General features: G+C 63.1%; 1 protein-coding gene across 1 annotated transcript in view; it reads right to left on the bottom strand.

The window, feature by feature from the left end:
- Positions 1-21,591, bottom strand: part of HMCN2 (hemicentin 2) — a 141,462-nt gene that overhangs the window by 45,334 nt on the left and 74,537 nt on the right. The window contains exons 32-54 of the mRNA XM_070058093.1: positions 21,063-21,344; positions 20,433-20,541; positions 20,090-20,259; positions 18,036-18,190; positions 17,533-17,629; positions 16,890-16,985; positions 15,920-16,096; positions 13,859-14,016; positions 13,164-13,287; positions 11,504-11,679; positions 10,818-10,914; positions 10,592-10,711; positions 8,360-8,521; positions 7,293-7,574; positions 6,266-6,433; positions 5,101-5,214; positions 4,651-4,737; positions 3,544-3,735; positions 2,627-2,800; positions 2,402-2,515; positions 1,840-1,982; positions 1,352-1,502; positions 485-700 (exon numbers count right to left, since the gene is read on the bottom strand). Coding sequence (XP_069914194.1) covers positions 485-700; positions 1,352-1,502; positions 1,840-1,982; positions 2,402-2,515; positions 2,627-2,800; positions 3,544-3,735; positions 4,651-4,737; positions 5,101-5,214; positions 6,266-6,433; positions 7,293-7,574; positions 8,360-8,521; positions 10,592-10,711; positions 10,818-10,914; positions 11,504-11,679; positions 13,164-13,287; positions 13,859-14,016; positions 15,920-16,096; positions 16,890-16,985; positions 17,533-17,629; positions 18,036-18,190; positions 20,090-20,259; positions 20,433-20,541; positions 21,063-21,344 — 3,564 coding nt within the window. The remainder of the gene's footprint in view (positions 1-484; positions 701-1,351; positions 1,503-1,839; positions 1,983-2,401; positions 2,516-2,626; positions 2,801-3,543; positions 3,736-4,650; positions 4,738-5,100; positions 5,215-6,265; positions 6,434-7,292; positions 7,575-8,359; positions 8,522-10,591; positions 10,712-10,817; positions 10,915-11,503; positions 11,680-13,163; positions 13,288-13,858; positions 14,017-15,919; positions 16,097-16,889; positions 16,986-17,532; positions 17,630-18,035; positions 18,191-20,089; positions 20,260-20,432; positions 20,542-21,062; positions 21,345-21,591) is intronic.

Genomic DNA, 21,591 nt, shown 5'->3' with positions numbered 1-21,591 from the left:
GTGCCACACAGCAGCCGGGCCCTGGCCCATCACGGGAGCTGGCTGAGCTGCCCAAGGAGCCAGGCATTTCCAAGCCCCACCCCCGGAGCCTCTGCATGCAGAATCATCCACCAACACTATGAATGAAAGACTCAGATAACTTTAAATGAGGGAATGAGCCAAGTGGTAAAAAGAAAAAAAAAAAAAAAAAAGCCCCGGAAGCCTGGAGCCCCGGCCTGAGGGAGGCCTTCTTCCCGCTCTGGGGTCACGAGCAGGGGCGGGGTGGGGGGAGCTCTTGCCCAGAGGTCAGCGCAGTATGGAGCACAAAGCTCTGCTCTGGAAACTGGGGGGGGAGGCGGGCCCACTCCTGCCTTCAGAGCGGCGGAGAAAGCCTGGGCCCCGTCAGCATCACCGCTAGGTCCAGAGTGGCTGTGCGCCCCGTGCGAGGCCACACAGCCAGCAGCACATGAGAAAGCAGGGCCGGCTCCTCCCGCACCGCGCCCACCTTGCAGCAAGGACACCCCCTCCGTGGCCGAGAGGCGCTGGTCCTCCTTGTACCAGGTGAGCTCCGGGGGCGGGACGGCGTTGGTGTCACAGTACAAGTAGGCTGGGTTGTTCTCCACAATCTCCCGATACTCCGTCACCCCGCCCCGGGCCTCCAGCTCCTCCAGCTCCCGGGACAGGGCTTCATCGTCGCCCACCTTCTGGAACATGGGGGGCACTGGGCGGGGGAGAGGAGGCTGTCAGGAAGCACCTCGGGCAGGGGGAGTGCTGCTCTGCTCCAAGCGAGAACCCTGCCCATCGGGGGTGCCGGAGGGACATCGTCCTCCACCCCCGCCCCGGGCCCAAAAGTCTCCTTATAACACCGGCACCTTCCTTAGGGGCACAGGCCAGCTACTCAGCTTAGGCCAGCGCTTGTTCTCGGCTAGAACAGGAAGTAGGCCCAGAGGGACACCACTGCCCCGGTCACACAGCCACTCCACTGCAGAGCCAGAGGTGCCAGCAATGAGAATGGGCATGGCACCTGCCAGGTGCCCCCAAAGCACGGAGCGCGACACCTGGCTCTGAGCGTTACCCCGGCACCAGACTTGGCCACCTGCCTCCTCCTACTGCCCCTCCTTCTTCCACATTTCATGCTGTGGGTGGTTGGGGGGCGAGAACCCTCAACCTCCTCCACCCCCCCCCCCCCACCAGCCCCAGCAGCAGGAGCCCACAGCCCAAGCTCCCCCTGGGCTGTGGTGAGGGTGGAGGGAAAATGCCTGTGTGAGCTGGTGAAGAGCGCCCCCTGTCGGCCACGCAGGATGCAGGCCAAACCCTCCCTCCCGCCTCGGCCACTTGACCTCTCCTTGCCCGCCGCCCCTGTCAAGCGCACCCTGGATGAGCACGTTGAAGTCCTGGTCGTCCTCGCCGGCCACGTTGGTGGCCACACACAGGTACCGCCCTGAGTCGGACACCTGCGTGGGCTGGATCTGCAGCAGCCTCCCTTCCCCCAGGAGGTGGAGCCTCTGGTTGGGGGTCACAGGCTGGGGGCAGGGGGAATAGAGGGTGGGGACAGAGGTCAGACAGCACCTAGACTGAGGGAGTTATGTTTCAGCGAGAGGAACCCGTGGCAGCATTGTAAAACCAAACCACGGAACATAAAGAAAACGGGCAGAGACAGCAGGCTAGTGTTAGGACACCTGTTCCCTACAGAATTTGGTTTCTTCTTAAAAATAAATAAATAAATAAATAAATAAATAAATAAATAAATAAATAAAGGGTAGGCATAGCCTCGACCAGCCCTTTCTGGAAGAGCTTTCTTTTCTGGAAGGTTCTAAGAACCAACAAGCCCCAAGAGGTCAGAGCTGGACCTATGCTCACCTGCCCATCCTTGTACCAGCTGATGGTGGGTGGGGGCATGGCCCAGCACTCGCACTCCAGGGTCAAGGTGCTGTTGACCTTGGTCTTCACTTCCTTCACGCCCACGTCCCCCAAGGGGTCGTCTTTGGAGATGGAAGGGGGGACTGAAAAGTACCAGTGGTCTGAGGAGCAGGCTGGGGGTGGTACCCTGGTCCTGGGGGCAGTCCCAGGAGTGGGGGTGGCTCCGAGAGTGGAGGGACGGGGACCCTGTGAGCCCCCAGCCTCTGGTTCAGTTCGGGGAAGGGTGTCTGTGGTGGTTATGGCCAGGGCAAGTGCAAGGCGGGGGAATTCCCGGGTGACCCTGAAGGCGTTCTTGGGGTCTCCCGGGTCTCAAGCAGAGAAGCCTCTACGGCCCCATCACGGCGGGGGGGGGGGGGGCAGCGGAGCCCCTGTGGCCCGAGGCCTGGCTCACCACCTCCCCTCCTAGAGTTCTCAGCGCCGCAATGGGCGTGACCGAGCCCACCCAGCTGCCTGGCGGCCATCCCGGAGACCAGCCCGGGGGTGTCCCGGGGCCCCCACTCACTGAGGACCTCCACGTGGTAGTTCTTCACGGCCTCCCCGAGCTCATTGGTGACCACGCAGGTGTACTGGCCGGCGTGCTCCTTCTGGGCATTCAGGATCTGCAGGCCCTGGGTCCCTGCTTGGGGCCGCAGCCACAGTCAGCCCGCAGCGCAGCCTCACACTCACCGGCCCCGACCTCTGACCCAGCGCAGTGACCCGCGCCACTCCCCCAACCTGAGCGCGTCACCTGGGAGCAGCTGGATGTTCTTGGAGGCCTCGAAAGGGGCCCCGTCCTTCATCCAGGTGATGTTGGGGGCAGGGAAGGCCAGCGCCTCGCAGATCAGAGAGATGGGGTTGTTGACGGTCACGGTCACCTCCTCGTCTGCGCCGTCCTCGGTCACTCCCAGGATGGTGGGAACCACTGCAGCGGGCAGGGGGGCCCTCGTGTACACAGATTCCCAACCCTGGTCCCAAGGACCAGGCGAGCCCCGGATCGCGGCGCTCAGCCTCAGTGCTGCTGTGATTTGAGGCTCAGAGAGGCCTACGCCCCGTACGGTCAGACCGGAATTCAGGCCTGGGTGACCCAGAGCCCGCCTTGCCCACCACGAGCAACGCCGTGAGGGGAAGCAGAGTCGTTTCTGCCTCCCTCCCCCCAGCAGCTGCCCCGCACCTGGCCTTTCTCTCAGGCCACCGGAGCCTTCTCATTTCTGACAGTCCCCTTAGCGAGCCACCCTGAGCTGGGGCGAGGGGCGGGGCTTTGGCCCCTGCTGGGGCGAGGGGCGGGGCTTCCAAGGTCTCCCTGAGTCCCTGCAGTGCTCCCCCCACACTGCTAGTGCCAGCATCTTCAGAAATAAGGTTTCACAAACTGCCCGCACTCGCCTTACAGGATGGGTTCTCGCGAGACAGCCCGCGGCGCATATGTGGGGCCCAGCCCGAGGCACATCCTCTGAGCCTCAGAATGTCACGGGTGACATGGGGACGAGCACATCTCCCCACTCCCGCGGCCAAACGCGAGGCCCGTGCAGGACACAGGTGCAGGGACGGCGGTGGCTGTCCTGGCCCTCGCGGAAGTGGAGGGGGAAGAGCAGGTGCACCTGCAAGTCACCGTCACCTTGGCTCTCCCTGCCCGCAGCACCCGAGTGGCCGGCGGAGCCCCAGACTCACCCAGGACGCTAAGCTGGATGTGCCTGGTCTTCTCCCCCACAGCATTGGCTGCGACACAGGAGTAGTGGCCGGCACTGGACAGGTTGGCCTGGGGCACCTGTAGGAGGGCTCCATCTGGGGAGATGTGCTGGGCGTCTCCACTAGCCAGGGGCCGGCCGTCTTTGAACCACGTGATTGTGGGCTGGGGGAAGCCTGCGGCGGAGACCAGGAGACAGCTCAGCAGCTCTGACCTGGCCAGCCCAGGGGTCAGAGGTGGCTCACAGACAGGGTGGGGATATGCATTTTCCATCTGGTCCACGCAGAGCAGGACGCAGCAGCAGCCACCAGGCATGGCCTGGGCCCTATATCTGTGATCTGATTGCCTTCTCTTCACTGAGTGGGCAACGAACAGGCAAGAAGGAGAGGCAAGTCATCCCTTCACCCACCCACCCATCATCTACCCATATATCTATCCACCCATCTGCTCCCCCATTCATTTACTCATCCATCCACCCACCCATCCATCCACTTATCCATCTACCCACTCACCCATCCACCCACCTATCCATTCATCAACCCCTCCATCCACCCACCCAACTCCGATCACCTATCCACCCATCCACCTAACCATCCATCCATTCACCCATCTGTCCACTCACCTATTCATCTATCCACCCATCCACCCATCCATGCACCCATCCATCCACCCACCATCTTCCCGTCTATTGCCCTGTTCATTCATTTACCCACTTACCCACCACCCGCCCAGCCGCCATCCTTCAGCCCACCAGCATGAATGGGTGTCTACTCTACCAAGCACTGGGGGAACTATGGTGACAAGGTATCCCCTGGGTCCTCAAGGGGTTCAGACCTCATAAGGCCACTCTGGTCCCCTTGGTCAGATCCCCTGTGGGGGTGAGTGGGGGTCGCCCACTGGGCCTGAGGGGACAGCCAGAGATTCCCTGTGGATCCTCAGGGGAGGACGGGGAAGTGTGAAGATGAGCTGGGAGGTATCACATCCAAGGGAAAGGGCCCTCAGCGGGGAGCAGCAGGGAGCAGCGGGGCTGGGGCAGGTGCGCTGGGTTCCGAGGCCCCCCCGCTCCATCCACCGCACTGGGTGGCTCTTACCTGTGGCATTGCACACCAGGTGGGCAGGCTGTCCCTCGGGGACCCTGATCACTTCCTCCTGGCCCTCGTTCTCAATACTGGGAGGCACTGGGGAAGCAGGGAGATGGATGGCACTGACCAGGCTGCACCGTCACAGGGCAAGGAGCCGAGGGCCCAGGGCTCCTCATTTTCGTTTCATGTGCCTCCATCTCCCTCTCCTCGTGAGTGGGAGGCAGTGTGGAGGGGGTTGAAAATTACCTCCCTCCTTCCACTCTGGCTGAGTCCCTAGTGTTTCTGGGAAGTTCTATGGCAGCCTCAGACCTGGGGTTTCTGATGAGGCCAAGAAGTCCTGGCCTCCCCCTCCCCCTCCCCCTCCCCGTGCCAGGACCCCTGTGATGGCCCTGCCCCCAGGAGCTGCCAGGCAGGAGGGCAAAACTCGTGGGGCTCCCTAGAGAAGGGGCTGTCACGCACCCAGCACCTCCACGCTGAAGTTCCTCCGTGCCTCCCCCACTTCGTTGCTGGCCAGGCACGAGTAGAGGCCTCCGTCTTGCTCCTGGGCCTGAGCCACCCTCAGCATCCAGCCACCTGGGGACAGAGCGGTGTGGGCACAGCTGTAGGCAGCCCCTGGGCCCATGTGGAGCCCAGGCTGCCGCCAGGCAGAGCACAACGTGCACTATAGCGGATGTGTCCATGTCTGCCTCTCAATGTCCCATTCCTCAGCTAGGCAAACTGAGGCCGAGGAGGGTAAACAAATGGATGGAACCATCTGGACATGGGACACGCACCAGAGAGAACTTGAGGACCCTGTCCTAGCAAGAAAGACCGACGACCTCACCGGCTCTCAGGATTGGCTGGATCTAAAGGGACAGCAGTGAGCAAGGCAGTCCTGCCCAGTTCAGACCTCCACTCTCTCTGATGGTCAAAGTCCTTCCCTCAGAAGAACCAAGGTCGCCTAAGATCACTTGGGGAGGGCAGACACACAGGACACACCCTCACTGCTGCTCCTGCTCCCAGGACAGACATCACTAATCGATTGCCACGCTCCTTTCTGCTGGACCCAAATGCAGTCTCTGAATCTGCATCTGCACATGCACCTGGCAGCCCCTAGTGAGTGCTCCGAAGTGATGCACACGGGGACATGTGGCTGCCACCCACCACGGGCCGTGGGAACAACCTCCATTCATCAGCCCTCCCATGCACCCTCCCGCCCACCCGCCCACCACCTATCCATTATCCATGAGCCTTGCGGGGCCTTGAGGGCCTCTGAGACCCGAATGGGACACTGTCCCTTGGGCCTAGTTTCCCTATGTGGGTACCAGCAGGAACCATCCAAAACCAATCTTGTGAGGAGGATGACAATTCACAGAATCTGCTGAGGTCAGCATTTCCAAGTTTCTTGACTGCTCAGTGCACAGATGCCAAGGGGACCTTTTTTTTCCTGGTGCAGGACTTGTCAGAACCTTTACCATGCAAACGTTCACCGCGGGTCTCTAGGAGGGCACCCCAGCAGGAAGCCCCAGTCCATTCCGCCTCCCCTCCCCTCAGGGAGCACCTCTCCTGGCCAGTGTGTGCGGTGCGCGCTGGGCACCAGCAGCTGGACCTGACTCCCAGGACGCAGCCCCCGCTGCCACCTCACCTGCCAGCAGGTAGGTGTCCCCCCCAGGGCTGAGGGGCTCCTCCTCTCGGAACCAGCGGACCACAGGGGGCGGGACCCCCGCGGCCTCACAGAGCAGCGTCAAGGGACTGTGCAAGGCTGTGGTGACGTTGGTCAGAGGGTCCGCGTCTCCCACGAGCTCGGGGGGCACTGGGCACAGGGAGGAATCAGCAGTCAGGACCAACCGGGGCTGTGTGCTCCCTCCTGGGCCCCCACCTCCCCCGGGGCAGGGTCTCAGGAGCCGGGTCTCTGATCAGAGCTGCTCCCACGGAAGCTGTGGCCCCTAGGAGGCAGGAAGGGTGCCCACAGGCTGGGCCTCAGTTTCCCTAAACCTTCGGCGGGAGGCTGGGAAGACGCGACACGAGCGCACAGGAAGCACTCAGCCCGGTGCCTGTGAGCAAGTGCAGAGCAGAGGGGCCCGGATTCAGCCAGGAGTCCACACGTGGCACACAGTGGCCACGCCACAGGTGTGAGGGCCCCTGGTCAGAAAGGGGCCACACCCCACCCAGTGGGACGACGGGGCAAGGCTGGGGACCCCTGGGAGGCGGGCCTCCCTAAACAGACCCCTGCCCGCCCATCCCACCCTCTCTCTCCCCACCCTCTGCCTCCACCTGGGTGACACTCTCCAGCCCCCACTCTGCCTGGCACACTCTGCAGCCATCTAACTCCCGCCCAGCCTTGGCAGTTCTGCTCAAAGGCCACCTCCTCCAGGAGGCTGCCCTGATCTCTCATGACAGTGTTCAAGGTCACTCTGGTCTCTCAGGCCCAGCACATTGCCAGCCATGAAGAACAGAGACTGTCAGGAACAGAGAGGGGAACAGAAAACATGGGAGGGAGTAGGGAGAAAGCGGTGGGGGCATTCGGGCTATCTGGGCCAGTCCTGACTTGAGAGCAGTGTTGGTGGCTTCCCAGGGCAGCAGCTCTCCTTGAGCCTTGGCTCCGGGTGGAACAAGGGGCGGCGTCTGGAGACTGAACAGGCCCTGCCCGCCGCAGCACTGCCGGTCCTCACCCAGCACAGAGAGCGTGAACCTCCTCTCGGCCCTCCCGGCCGTGTTCTCAGCCACGCAGGTGTAGTGTCCGGCATGGGCGACCTGTGCCCGCGCCACGTGCAGGCTCTGACCCTGGTTCCGAAGCTGCAGGCCAGGCTCAGCCCCCACGGGCTGGCCGGCCCGCTCCCACGTGACCGTGGGCGGGGGTTTCCCGGTGGCGTTGCATTCCAGCGTGGCCTCCCCGTCCTGGACCACGGAGACCTGCGCGTGCAGCTCCTGGGGGGCAGCGATCCGAGGGGGAACTGGGCAGGGGGAGAAGCGCATCAGGGAGAGAGGCCGGGGCTGCGGGTACCACGCACGCTCTGGGCGCCCGGTGCCGGGCCGGCATCCCCAGAGGCCTGTGTTGCTGGCTGTGTGACCTGGCCAGGTGACCTCACGCTCTGGGCCTTTCCCCAGCTGGTGACAGGGCCCTCTGCCGGGAGTCCTGGCCCTGCATGTGGGGAGCAGGCACCCGGCACAGCCCCGGCTGGGGGTGGGGACTGTCCCCGGGGGGACTTGACCGTGTTCGCTCAGCTTTGTTTCCTAGCACCATCTTTACCAGCCAAGACGCTGGACTTCACCACTGCAGGCGGAGATGCAAGCCCCCACTGGACACGAGGCACTCCAAACTTCCCGCGAAGGGGAACTAGAAGTTTCTTTTGGTGCAAAAAAGATTGAAATCCAGACACAGTGCTCTCACAACACCTATTTTCCATGAACTTTTTGCATTCCTTGCTTATGTGTGGATTTTAATTTGTTTTGCACCAAAATAAGCTGACCTTCTAATTTCATTGTTATGCAAGTTTTTGAAGTGCAGTCGCATGATGGACACTTCTTGCATCTCCAGGGCCACTGGGGTACGCAGACACCTGGCGTGGGTCCCCTCGCCCTGCCTGGGGGAGGAGCCACGAGAAGCTGATAGGGAGGGGCAGTTGCCACCAGGGAACAGGAAGGGCACTCAGCCTCGGCTTCCCTGCCTTGCTCAGGTCTGGGGGGGTCTGCCCGGCCGGCCCACCCTCGCCTGCCCTCCTGCCCCAGCCCTGCTCACCGTGCACCTCCACCTGCAGGTCCCGGCTGCTATTCCCGGCCACGTTGCTACACTCACAGGTGTAGGTCCCCTCCTGGTCTTGCTGGACCTGCCCCAGGTACAGCAGCCTCCCCACGGCGGACACCTGCTCGAGGCCGGGCCCCTCCCCAGGCAGCAGCTGACCTGGGGGCGTTAAGAAAGAAGCCCCTGGTCCAGGGCACTTGCAGGGGCTCGAGGGCCTCCTACCCATTCTTTGCCAACTCCTGCTCAGCTGTCAGGCATCCATCTGGATATCACCTCCTCCAGGAAGCCTCCCCCGAGTGCCACAGCTGATCCTGGTACCCTCTGAGCCCCCACCCACCTTCACCCCGAGCCTCTCCCATCTCAGCCCTGCCTGCAGGTACACCGTCTGACCACCCCCCGTGGCCTGGGCCTCAGGCACCAGCCTCTGCCACAGCTCTCCCTGGGGTCCTCAGAGGCTCCCCAGGGCTTGGTGGCAGTTAACGACTCACTGGTCTCTCCCTGCAATGGCGGCCTGAGGGAGATCAGACCGCAGGAGCACCTGGCAGCTGGAAGAGCCCGTGGCGGGGGTGACTGACGCCTGCACCTGCTCACCAAGGAACAGAACGGCAGAGGAGGGCTCGGGGCCATCTGACAATGGGCCTGCCCTCCACCCTCTCCTCTCTGCCCTCAGCCTGCCCGGCCCTCGCCTCTGTGCGCCACACTCGGCCCCTCCTGCCCCTCAGGGGGCCCCCAACAGAACTCAGTGCAATGCCCCTAGAGCCTCCCATCCCTCCCTGGCAGGCCCTCATCTCCAAGGCGTCCCTGGCCCTTGGCTTCTCCCACTCCCCCACCCCACAGGTCAGGACATCCTGCCAGCCCCACCTGGAGTGACTTCCAGGTCCCGCCCCTCTCACCACCTCCTGGCACCCCCTCCCCATCCCCCAGGCCAGGCAGCCAGAATCTCTCGCGGAGGTCCCGCACGAGCCCCTCTCTGGCTGCTGCCCATGGCCTATTCTCAGCACAGCTGGCCCTGCTAGAGGGTGAGCCGGACTGTGCCCTCCTGGGGCCCGGGCCTACCAGTGGCCCCGTCTTATTCAAGATAAAAGCCAAGAGGCTGGCGCTGTGGCGTAGGAGACTAAGCCTCTGCCTGCAGCACTGGCATCCCATGTGGGCACCAGTTCAAGTCCCGGCTGCTCCTCTTCTAATCCAGTTCTCTGCTTATGGCATAGGAAAGCAGTGGAAGATGGCCCAAGTCCTTAGGACCCTGCACCCACGTGGGAGACCTGGAAGAAGCTCCTGGCTCCTGGATTAAGATTGGCCCAGCCCTGGCCTTTGCAGCCACTAGGGGCGTGAACATGGAACATTCTCTCTCTCTCTCTCTCTCTCTCTCTCTCTCTCTCTCTCTCTCTCTATCTCCCCCTCTCTGTCTGTAACCCTGCCTCTCAAATAAAATCTTTGGAGAAAAAAAAAAAAGCCCAAATCCTTACAACAGTCTCTGGTCCAGCCCCCTTCCCTCTGCTGACCCCTCCCACTTCTGTCCCCCTTGCTCCCGTCCCATGGCCTCTGCTCTGCCTCACTCGTGCTTGGCTCATTCCTGTCCCAGGGCCTTTGCACCTACCATCCCCACACCACATCTGCGACATTCTCACGTCCATCCCTGTCCTCCGAGACTGGCTGGCCGCACATGGTGGCCGCCCACCTCGAAACCACACGGCCACCCAGCAGGCCTCCCCCGCGCTGGTTTTACTTCCCCCCAGAGGCCGAGTCGCCAACTCACTTTGTCTGTCGTCTCGCCCCCAACTCTGAGTGCTGGCGTCGCACTGCTTTGCCCCCTGCTGCACTCCCAGTGCCGAGAACAGGGCCCCACACAGAAGGCTCTCGCTAAATCTGGGTTCGGTGGATTCGTAAGATTAATTGAGTGCCTGCTTTGTAGCAGCACTGAACTGGAAGTGAGCGGGGCTCACAGACACATGGAGGATTATGCTGGGTGAGACAGCGAGGTCCTGCCCCAGCCTGGAGTCAGGGAGGGCTTCGGGGGGGGGGGGGGTCCTCTGAAGGGAGGCCTGCAGCTCCTGCTGACTGGGAGGGGCCCTGCAGGTAGGGCCCCAAGCAGAGAGGACCGAGGAAAGCACTCTGTGGGCAGCACACTCACCCCTACGGCCACGAGCCCACCTGGCTCAGAGGGGCTTGGGGGTGGGAGCAGCCCCCTCCAGCTGGGGGTAAGGCAGGTGGGTGAGGGCAAAATCCTACCGTCCTTCCTCCAGGAGATCTTGGGGAAGGGGACGCCCCGACACTCGCAGGACAGCCTGGCAGGGTGCCCCTCGCTCACAGTCAGGGTCAGCGGCTCGCGGGAGGGGAACACAGGAGCCACTGCGTCAGAGCAGAGGAGGGGTGGTGAGGATGGAGCGGGGTCCCCAGCCTCTGGGTGTGAGGGCCGGCCCAGGCAGGGCAGCCCAGGGCCCCTGGGAGGGCTCACCCCAGACGTTCAGGTTGAAGTGCTTCTCCGAGCGGCCTGCCTGGTTCAGAGCCTCACAGGTGTAGCGGCCTGCGTCCCCCACCTGCGCTGCGTCCACCTGGCCAAGAGCAAAGGCAGCCGTCGGCGGGGGCAGCGCAGAGAAGGGATTGCCCAGGACAGACCCTGGGGTCCCCAGGTTGCCCCACAGCCTCGCTGAGCGCCTCCCCCACCAACCACACCAGGAGGTTTCCAGAGGCGGCACCTGCCACGGGCCTGGCATGGGACGCAGTCACACCACAGCCCAGACCTTCCCAAGGGTGGCCACGTGGCTGGGTCAGCGCCAATTGGCCTCGGCCTGCTCTCAGTCTCTGTACAGCACAGCAGGCCAGGCCAGGCCAGGGGGGAAAATAGAGGGAGACAGTGGGGTGCAGGGGGCAGATGGAGGCGCAGGGCGGCAGGGCTGGGCTGTGACTGAAGGGAGGGGAGGGGAAGCTGCGTGGCCACGCCCCGGTCAGGAGTCACACCACAAGGTGTGGCAGGGTGGGGAAGGAGGTGACACTGGGCTGTCGTCAGGGGCCCCGAGGGCTCTGTCTGGGGGCTCTGCTCCTGGTCCCCGGGGAGAGCTTGCAGGTCACAGACCGGATGCTCCTGGGGGAGCCACAGGCCAGGGCAGCTCTGCCCCATGAGCCGGCTGGGCGGCCGCATACCTCCAGCAAGGCCTGGTCCTCCAGGAGGCGGATGCCAGGTCGCAGCGCCAGGGGCTGCCCGTCTTTCCACCAGCTCAGCACGGGTGGGGGCACGGCGCGGCTCCGGCACGCCAGGGCTACTGACTCGCCAGCCACGACCGACACGTTCAGCTCTTCTCCCAGGATGCTCGGGGGCACTGTGGGAAGGGGCAGGAGGGGCTCTCTCAGGCACGGGGGCAGGGGCAGCGGGACCGCCTGGGAGCAGACACCAGCGGTGAGGAGTCGCCTTGAAGATGGGGGCCGCCCCAGGGCCTCCACCCTCTTCCCACCGCTCAACCTCCACAGTCCTGCTTCAACAGGAAACCCCCAAAAATGAGTCCACATGCCCTGGGGGGGCACCGTCCCAGAGCTCTGCCAGATGTCGTCCTGGGGGTGACAGGGGCAGGAGCTCAGGCACCCTCGGGAGTAGGTAGGGTACACATTGGCAGGGAGCTGGAATCGGAAGCAGAGCTGGGATTCGAACCCCGGGACTACAATACGGTATAACCACTGGGCCAAAGGCTCACCCCTGAACATTATGACTAATGTTTAAAAAGTGCACAAAGCAGGCCGCAGAACCACCTCTGCCCCCGAGACAAACACAAGCAGTGCGGCTTGGAGGCTGAGAACGCAGCGCCAGGGCCGGGGCCGCCGCCGAGCCTAGGAGACGCCAGTCACGGCACCAGCCTGCAGCCCGCCCTGGAGCGCCTGGGCTCCACCTCAACTCCGCCTCCTGACTCCTTCCCTGCTCATGTGCACCCTGCGTGGCAGCAGATGATGGCTCAAGGACTTGGGTCCCTGCCACCCATGTGGGAGCCTGGATGGAGCTCCAGGCTCCTGGCTTCAGCCCAGTGCAGCCCTGGCCATTGCAGGCACTTCAGAATCCCTGGGTTCGAGCCCCATATTCTGCACCCGCCTACCATGTGAGGCCCTGAGATGTTATTCAGCTTCCCTGGCCTCAGTTTCCCCATCTGTGAGGCGGGGGTTATGTGAGGTGATACAGCGACCGGGGGAGCAGCTGGGTGCAGGACACCTGTTCACGGCGACCTGGTCTCTTGCAAAGGGCAGGAACAGAGCCCAGGGCTTCCTCGCCTCTGTGTTCCCCAGAGTTCTTGCTGTACCTCTCCAGATCCCGCAGAGACCGCCAGGAGGAAATCAGACAGCAGCCGCCCTCGCCGTGGGTGTCACGCACTTGGTGACTGCCCACGCCAATGCAGGCGGTGTCATTCTCCCTGCATTTCATATAAGCTCAGTGCCACCGGGCGAGGAAGTGGCGGAGGCCTCACAGGCAAGGCTGGTGCCCGACCACCACCCCGCACTGCCTGCCCAGATGCACAGGCGCTCCCACGTGACCCGAGGCAGAGAGAGTGCTGGGTCTTCCTGACCCCTGGCCTGGGGCTCCTCCTGCTGCTTCGGGTTCTTTCCTCGTCTTCCCTGAACACAGCACTGCTGGCCACACAGGGTCACCCCCGCCCCCACCCCTCTAGCTGTCCCCTGGCTGGAGGGCTCACGCTCGGCCACAGGTCAGAGGCCACCGACCCCCACCTGGAGCCAGCCATAGTCTCAGGTGGATGCCTCCTCCACCTGACCCCCGCCCTGCCGCAGCTGCTCCGCCCACAGGGCTTCCCCGCCTGGCGCTCACCGTGGACTTGCAGCGTGACATCTCGGCGGTCCTCGCCCACGGCGCTCACAGCCACACAGGAGTAGCTGCCAGAGTCGGAGGCCCGGGCGCTGGCCAAGGTGAGGACTCGGCCCCCTGGGAAGACCTGTGCCCCAGACGGAAGCCCCTTCCCTTAGACGGAATGTCCCTCATAGCACACCACAGGGGACAGCACCCTCCATAAACTGTTCCAGAGCCCCCGTGCCCCCCACGAGGCAGAAGAGCCGTGAGCTGCACAGGGCGAGACCCGTCCACCACGGGGCCACGACACGGGGCCAGTGAGCGGCGAAACGTGGCCAGCCTGCACGGTCGCAGGCCCAAGGTGTAAAACACACTACTTATTTCAATGAGTGAGCCCCACAGAACGTAAAAGTCTCACTAATCATTTTTAATCATTTTTAATCGATCGTGTGATGAAATAAACGACTTTGGCTACACTGGATTAACTAACGTGTGTTACTGAATGGATTTCGCCATTTCTCCACTTGCTCTAATGTGGCTATGACGCTCCTGGCTGGCACTGGGGCTGGGCGGCTCTTCTGCCCACCCTTCCCCCACACACTCCCTCCTGCCCACGGTCCCAGGCCGTCTCTGCTTCTCCCGCACCCTTAGCTCCCAGGCCCTGACCTCTCTCCCAGCACACCTGCAGGAGGCAGCAGGGAGGTGAGCCAACTGACCTGGAGGCCAGGGGTCCCTGCAGCGGACACAGGGTTTCCATCCTTCAACCACATCAGTGTGGGGCTGGGGGCACCGGTGGCGTCGCAGGTCAGCCGCACGGGGGTGTTGAGCAGCACGGGGCCTGGCAGGCTGGGCGGCAGGGTGATTCGTGGAGGCACTGCAGGGTGGGGAGGCACGGGGCACAGGCTCAGCCTCAGTGGGCAAAGCAGGCAGGACCCCTGGCTGGGCAAGCCCCCAGGAGTGCGCAGTCAGAGAGCCACGTGCAGGACCAGCCATCCTGACACGGGTGGCCACTGCACACTTCACAGGCTACTCATATCATCCGCCCAACATTGCCACGAGGTTTGGGAAACAGGCTCACCGAGGGGCGGTCACCTGCCCAGCGTGGGCCAGCTAGGAAGCAACAGAGGCAGCACTTGAACTTGGGCCTCGAGTCAGCAGATTACGGGGAGGAAGTGCCGAGGGCCCTCTCAACCCAGAGGTCAGAAAAAATCATCAACTCAAAGACAGCCCGTACTGGGCAGGAAGTGGTCAGGAGACCCCACTGCGGCGGCGGGCATGAGCCATGCTGCCCTGAGGCCCAGGCCCCTGCCCGCTACCCTTGAATTTCAGACGAGGACCTGACCTCTCCTGTGACCCGACTGCCCAGCCTCCCCATGGCCACCAGCAGCACTCTGGCCCTCCTCTTGTTCTGTGAGCTCCACGCCCCAGCCTCCTTCCAGCCTCTAAGTCCCCAGGTCTCGGCAGCCGCAGGCCCCGGTGGAGGTCTCAGCTCGGGGTACCCCAGTGATAGGCACTCGGTTGCACCTCACATTAGGGATAACGATCGAGTTCCTGTCTCTGACACTAGACTGAATGCTCCTGGGTCTGTCTGGTGTAGGACTGCAGCCCAGAGTCTGCCGAGAGCATGAACTCAGTAAGTGTGGTTGGACAGAAGACGGCTATTTGCAGGGATGGGTGTTTGATGGATGCGTGGATGGGTGGGCGGGTAGATGGGTGGATGGATGATGGTTGAGTGATTGGAAGGACGAGTGGGCGGATGGACAGATGGATGGGTAGTGGATGGTTGGATAGGTGGGTGGGTGGGCAGTGGATTGGAAGGTCATGCGGTTGGATCAATCAATAGATAGTGGAAGGATGAATGGGTGCACGGATGATTGGATGGATGGGTGAGTGGGTGAGCAGGTGGATGGGCGGATGGGTGGACAATGGCTGGGTGGTTGGATGGAGGGGTGGATGGATGGGTGAGTGGGTGAGCAAGAGGATGGGTGGATGGGTGGACAATGGCTGGGTGGCTGGATGGAGGGGTGGATGATGGCTGGGTGGTTGGATGGAGGGGTGGATGATGGCTGGGTGGTTGGAGGGAGGGGTGGATGGATGGGTGAGTGGGTGAGCAGGCAGATGGGTGGACGATAGCTGGGTGGTTGGATGGAGGGGTGGATGGATGGATTAGTGGGTGGATGGGTGAGTGGGTGGGTGGATGGGTGGACGATAGCTGGGTGGTTGGATAGAGGGGTGGATGATGGTTGGGTGGTTGGATGGAGGGGTGGGTGGATGGATGGATGGGTGAGTGGGTGAGCAGGTGGATGGGTGGATGGGTAGATGATGGCTGGGTGGCTGGATGGAGGGGTGGATGATGGTTGGGTGGCTGGATGGAGGGGTGGATGATGGTTGGGTGGCTGGATGGAGGGGTGGATGGATGGGTGAGTGGGTGAGCAGGTGGATGGGTAGATGGGTAGACGATGGCTGGGTGGCTGGATGGAGGGTGGATGATGGTTGGGTAGTTGGATGGAGGGGTGGGTGGATGGATGGGTGGGCAGAGGACTCGAATGGACAGATGGTTGGATCAATCAATGGATAGTTGGATGTTTACACATTTAGATGGGAGGATGAATGGATGCATGGATGGTTGGATGGATGGACAAATGGATGGAAGAATGGACTGATGGGTGGATGGATGGGCGGATTGGTGCATGGACAGGTGGGTGGGTGATGGTCAGGCAAACAAACAGGTGGGAAGACAACTTTTCAGACTGGGGCCCCCACAGCCCCAAGCTCACCATTGACGCGCAGACCAAACTGCAGCTCTGTGCTGCCTGCCACATTGGATGCCACACAGCGGTAGCTCCCAGCATCAGAAAGCCGGGTTTGCTCAATGCGGAGAACTCGCCCATCAGCTGACACCGTCACTCCCGGCCAGGCAGAGATAGGCTGGCGGCCCTTGAACCAGGAGACGTCTGGGGAAGGAGGAGACAGATGCCAGGGTCCTGCCAGACCTGCAGGCTGTGCCGGCACAGAAGGCTTCCAAGAGGAGGAGCTTCCATTTGTTTTGGGAAAAAAGCCAGAATTCTTTAGGAAAGGAAGTAGAGGGAAGAGGGCAGTGCTGAGACAGGGCCAAGGGTTGAGAAGAGGCCCATGGCTGCGGGCTGGAGCACCCACAGCAGGGAGAGTGGGGGCCCAGGCTGGCACCCCCTCCTCCTACACCCCAGGAGACCTCTCAGCAGGGAGATCCCTGGGGAAGGATGGGGCACCCCAAACAGCAGCCACCTGTCACAGGCATGGCTGGGGTCTTCAGCTTCCTCACACCCCAGCAGACCCGTTCAGAACTTGCCAGGGTGCCCTTGTGGGAGGGGCTGACCCGCCCGGGGCCAAGGGGGCAGAAGACAGGCCTCCCTAAGCCACACCCCAGCACCCCTGACCGCAGCCCAAGCACCCCGCCCTGTCGTCACTGCCGCTCTAGACCAGAGGCTGTCACAGACAGAACTCGGAGGGCCTGACCCCTGCCCCAGCCGAGGGGCAGCCCTGTGATTTTACAAAGTCCAGCAGAAGCCCTGCGGCTTTGCTTCAGCCACCAGCAAAACGCTTGGGGCCCTGACAGTGCCCTGACAGCCGTCCAGGAGGCAGGGAGGGGAAGAAGAGAACAGAGCAGGCTACTTAACGGCTTCTCCCCACAGGCCACAGCCAGAGCAGTGCCCGGGGCGCTCCCCACCTCGTCAGATGGGGCCAGGCTGGCGGGAGGAGGGGTCTTACCAGGCGGGGGCACGCCCGAAGCCAGACACTCCAAGGTCACTGAGGCATTCTCCAGCACTGCCTTGTTAACTGGGCCTGGCTCAATGTTGGGGGGCACTAGAGGGGACCCAGGAGAGATCCAGCTCACGTGGCTGGGTGCTCTGGGCAGCTCCCACCCCAGCCATTCCCTATGCCACCCACCCCACCCAGCTTTCCCCAAACGTCCCGGGTGACAAGGGCCCAGGAACCCCACTCCTGGAACCAAAACCAAGAATGCGGAGCAGCGGCCACAGCCCTGCTGCAATCATGTAAGGACTGCCCAGCCCCCAGCCCCCCAGGAAGAGCCTCAACTGGTACAACAGCAGGGCGGAGTCCCTCGTAGCCAGGGACAGTGACAAGACAGGGACGTGCCCAGGAGGGACCGCAGAGTGAATAAAACAGGACAGGCACGAGGCCTGCCCCTGGACACGCCACTGCAAACGACCACAGAGCGACATTGCTGCTTTCCTCCTGGGACTTTCTATGTCTCCTAAGTAAGGGCACAATGACCACGCGCCCCAGCCGAGGCCCTCGGGGACCCCCCGCCCCGCTTCACCCTCCTCCTCACCCAACACCCCCCCCCCGCCACCCCGGGCCCCCAGCCCCACTCCACCCTCCTCCTCACCCAACACCTTCAGCACCACATCCCTCTTGCTCTCCCCAGCCAGGTTGGTGGCAACACAGGTGTAGACGCCTTCGTCCCTCAAGTCCACTTTCTCAATCTGGCAGGGACAGGAGGAGAGGGTGTGTGCCATGGGCTGTGTGCATGGGGAGCCACAGGGCCCAGGACAGGAGGGCAGTCAGAGGACGACGGGTCATGTGAGTGGCCAGGCTGGTGCTGACCCCCACGGTCAGAACCAACGAGGCATGGGCACAAGTCTGGCTATGGCTGCAGTGCCGAGCCAAGCACCCAGACTCCATAGAGTCCCTCTGATCGCTGGCCATATTTCTCCACTCCCACCCCATCCCCATGTTCTTAGAGCTGAAGCTCCCAGGACGTGGACTAGGCCAAGGGTGGCTCTCTCCTTCATGCTCAGTGTCCCAGAGCCCCCGAGCATCCCCAGCCGACGGGCTCTGCGTCCATCCTGCCCGCAGGCTGCCAAGGCCGAGGCCCTGCCCAGCACGTACCTGCAGGCTCCCTCCTGAGGTCGCCAGGGCCGCCCCATCCTTCCACCAGCGGAGGCTTGGGGCAGGCACGCCAGCCCCCACGCACTGGAGGCTCACAGGCTGCAGGAAGGGGGCTGTGATGTTCTCACCTCCGATGACGTCGACTGATGGGAGCTCTGGAGAGTGGGCAAGTGGGGAGGGCCCGGGTCAGAGCCAGGAGGGCCCCAGCGGGCACCCAAAACTCCCCTCAAGGTCTGGAGGTGAGGAAGTGGCCTTGCTGGGCACAGCCAGACTGGCCTCTAGCTTCCCTCCCCTCTAACCACCTGCCCCTACCCCCAGGCACCCGGCTTAGGGCAGAGTTCCAGCCAGGAGCCAGCAGAGCAGACTTTTCCTTTACAAATCCTCCTACCCACCCACCCGCCCATGAACCTACCCACCCACCTACCTACCTATCCATCCACCCGCCCACCTATCCACCCACCTACCTACCCATCCATTATCCATCCACCCACCTACCCATCCACCCACCCACCTATCCATCCACCCACCTACCTACCCACCCACCCACCCACCTACCCATCCACCCGCCCACGAACCTACCCATCCACCCGCCCACCTATCCATCCATTATCCATCCACCCATCCACCCGCCCACCTACCCATCCACTGGCCCACCTACCCACCCACCCGCCCACCTACCTATCCACTCACCTACCTACCTACCTACCCATCCACCCGCCCACGAACCTACCCATCCACTCACCCGCCCACCTACCCATCCACCCGCCCACCTACCTATCCACCCACCCACCTATCCATCCACCCACCCACCTATCCATCCACCCACCCACCTATCCATCCACCCACCTACCTACCCACCCACCCGCCCACCTATCCATCCACCCACCTACCTACCTACCCATCCACCCACCCACCTACCTACCTATCCATCCACCGGCCCACCTACCTATCCACCCACCTACCTACCTATCCACTCACCCACCCATCCACCCACCCACCTATTCATCCACCCACCTACCTACATATCCATCCATTCATCCATCCACCTCTCCACCCATCTACCCTCTTATCGCTCATATACTCATCCGTTCTCCTACCCATCCACCCGCCCACGAACCTATCCCCCCACCCACCCACCAACCTATTCATCCGCCCACCCACCTACCTATCCATCCATTCATCCATCTACCCCCCCACCCATCTACCCTCTTATTGCTCAATACTCATCCATTCTCCTACCCATCCACCCACCCACCTACCTACCTATCCATCCATTCATCCATCCACCCCCAACCCATCCATCCATCCACCCACCCACCCACCAGTCCACCCATGCACCTACTCATCTCCCCATCCACCCACTGACCCACCACCTATAAGTGAGTTGAGCATCCACCCTGCACCCAGAATGTTCCAGGCCCCCAGACAGCAGAGAAAGCTGGTCACCATGTTGTCCTCTCAGAAGCCACAGAACTGGACAGCAGAGATAAACAAGCAGTTTATACAGTTAGTATGGCCATAAGGCTGAGCAGCGTAGATTAGAAACATGGCGGAATCAAAGACGGCTTCCTGGAGGAAGGCGTGTTGCAGAGACCTTAAAGATAGGGAGCGGGTAGGCAGGAAGATAGGGAGCGGGTAGGCAGGAAGATAGGGAGCGGGTAGGCAGGAAGATAGGGAGCGGGTAGGCAGGCAAAGAGGAGGAAGAATGTTCCGGGTGAGGGCACAGCTTGTGCAGACTGGGAGGTGACAGAGGGCCTGTGCTGACCGGTAAGGAGCAGAACAAAGCTCAGCGTGGTTGGTGTGAAGTGAGCGAGTGGTGAGAGGGAGCTGGGGAGGACAGCAAGAGCCCAGGGGATGCACAGGACAGACAAATGTGACAAGCCACCGAGGCCAGCCTCTCACTCCTGCCTCTCTCTGGGGAACTGGGGCAGCCAGGCTACAAACGCCACCCAGAGACCAGCGCACGCCCTTCCGTGGCCTGCCACGGCCTCTGGCTCCACCCACCCCGGCATCTCAGGCTGCCCACGGCCCCAGAGCCCCAGGTGCCCGCTCACCATGCACAGACACCTCCACCTCGGCTCCGGCAGTGCCCGCCTCGTTGGTGGCCTGGCAGGCGAAGAGGCCGGCGTGGCCCAGCTCCACGTGGTCGATGCGCAGCGTGCTCCCCAGCGAGGCCACCTGCACCCCAGGCAGCTCCTGGGCGGGGCGGCCGTTCTGCAGCCACCTACGGCCGGCAGGGAGGGGACAGGCCAGCCTGAGAGCAGGGCAGGCCGCGCCAGGCAGGACAGAGCGGGAGGCCTGGAGGCCCCGCCCGCCTGCTCTGCTCTTCCCTGGGTTCGTGGCCTCCTTCCCCACCTAACCCCACGCCAGCCCCAACCTCTGCAGCCCCGTACGCACTGGACGGTGGGCATCGGGGAGCCCGAGGCCTGGCAGGGAAGGTCTAGGGGCTGTCCCACGACGGTGGTCACCTGGCCCAAGCCTTCGGCCACCAGGAGCTGAGGGGGCACTATGGGCAGGACCCTCTGTTAGGTGTCGGGAGCTCAGCACGTGCTGGCCTCAGGCACCCCCACACCCCTCAGAGCCCTGCCTCCAAGCCTCCCCTTAAGAGGCTCCCCCTGCCAGAGCCACCTCCAGGCTGGGCAAGGGGCCGCCTCGGGTCTCCCTGCAGCTTGGGCCGCTGTATGAACATCTGCTCCCGGCAGACCCGGGGCCCAGGTTGCTGGCCAGTCTTACTCCCTGCTTCCTCTCCAGCGGCACATGGGTGGCTCAGTGACAGCTCGAGAGCCACGTGGGGGACCAGCACCCGCACCCAGCTCCGGGCCCAGGGAGGGCTCAGCAACTGCTCACACCCTCGCACAGAGGCAGAACAGTGTCCTGTCATACAGGGCCTCGCCTGGGCCTTGGGCAGGATCCTGGGGCTCACCGTGATGGCCCCCAGCGCCCTGATCTCCCTGCAGGACAGGGCCGCTGGGCACCTCCCCGCAGGGCTGCATGGGACGAGGGCCCCAGGCACGCGGCCACACTCACCCTGCACCTCCACAGAGTACTGCAGCACGGCCTCGCCCGCGGGGCTGCTGGCCACGCAGCTGTACAGGCCTCCAGACGCCTCCCCCGGGCTCTCCAGCCGCAGCGCCACGCCACCCGGCTCCAGCCACGTCCCGTTGCTCTCGGCCACGGGCAGCCCCTCGTGGTGCCAGGAGAGGCTCGGGGGTGGGTGGCCTCCAGCCACACACTCCAGCGCCAGGGGCCTCCCGGCCACAGCCTTCACCACGTATGGCCCTCCGGCAGCACCTTCGATGGTTGGGGGCACTGGGGGAAAGGAGGAGCTGCTTAGGCCCCTGCCAGATACCACCTCCTCCAGGAAGCCTCTCCCAGCCCCCCTCAACCCCTTGTGCCCCCCATCAACGAGGGCACTGTTTGCATCTTCTGTCCCCACAGCCACCCCCCGCCCCGAGCTCGCCAGGAATACAACCATGGCCTGTCTGTGTGGTCCCCGGTATCTGCACACAGTAGGTCTCATCCACTGAGCTCAAAGCAAGGCATTGCCCAGGGCCAG

Source organism: Oryctolagus cuniculus, chromosome 1 (assembly GCF_964237555.1).
Source record: "Oryctolagus cuniculus chromosome 1, mOryCun1.1, whole genome shotgun sequence".
In the NCBI taxonomy this organism is placed as follows: Eukaryota; Metazoa; Chordata; class Mammalia; order Lagomorpha; family Leporidae; genus Oryctolagus; species Oryctolagus cuniculus.
This window is presented reverse-complemented; position numbering and strand designations above follow the sequence as displayed.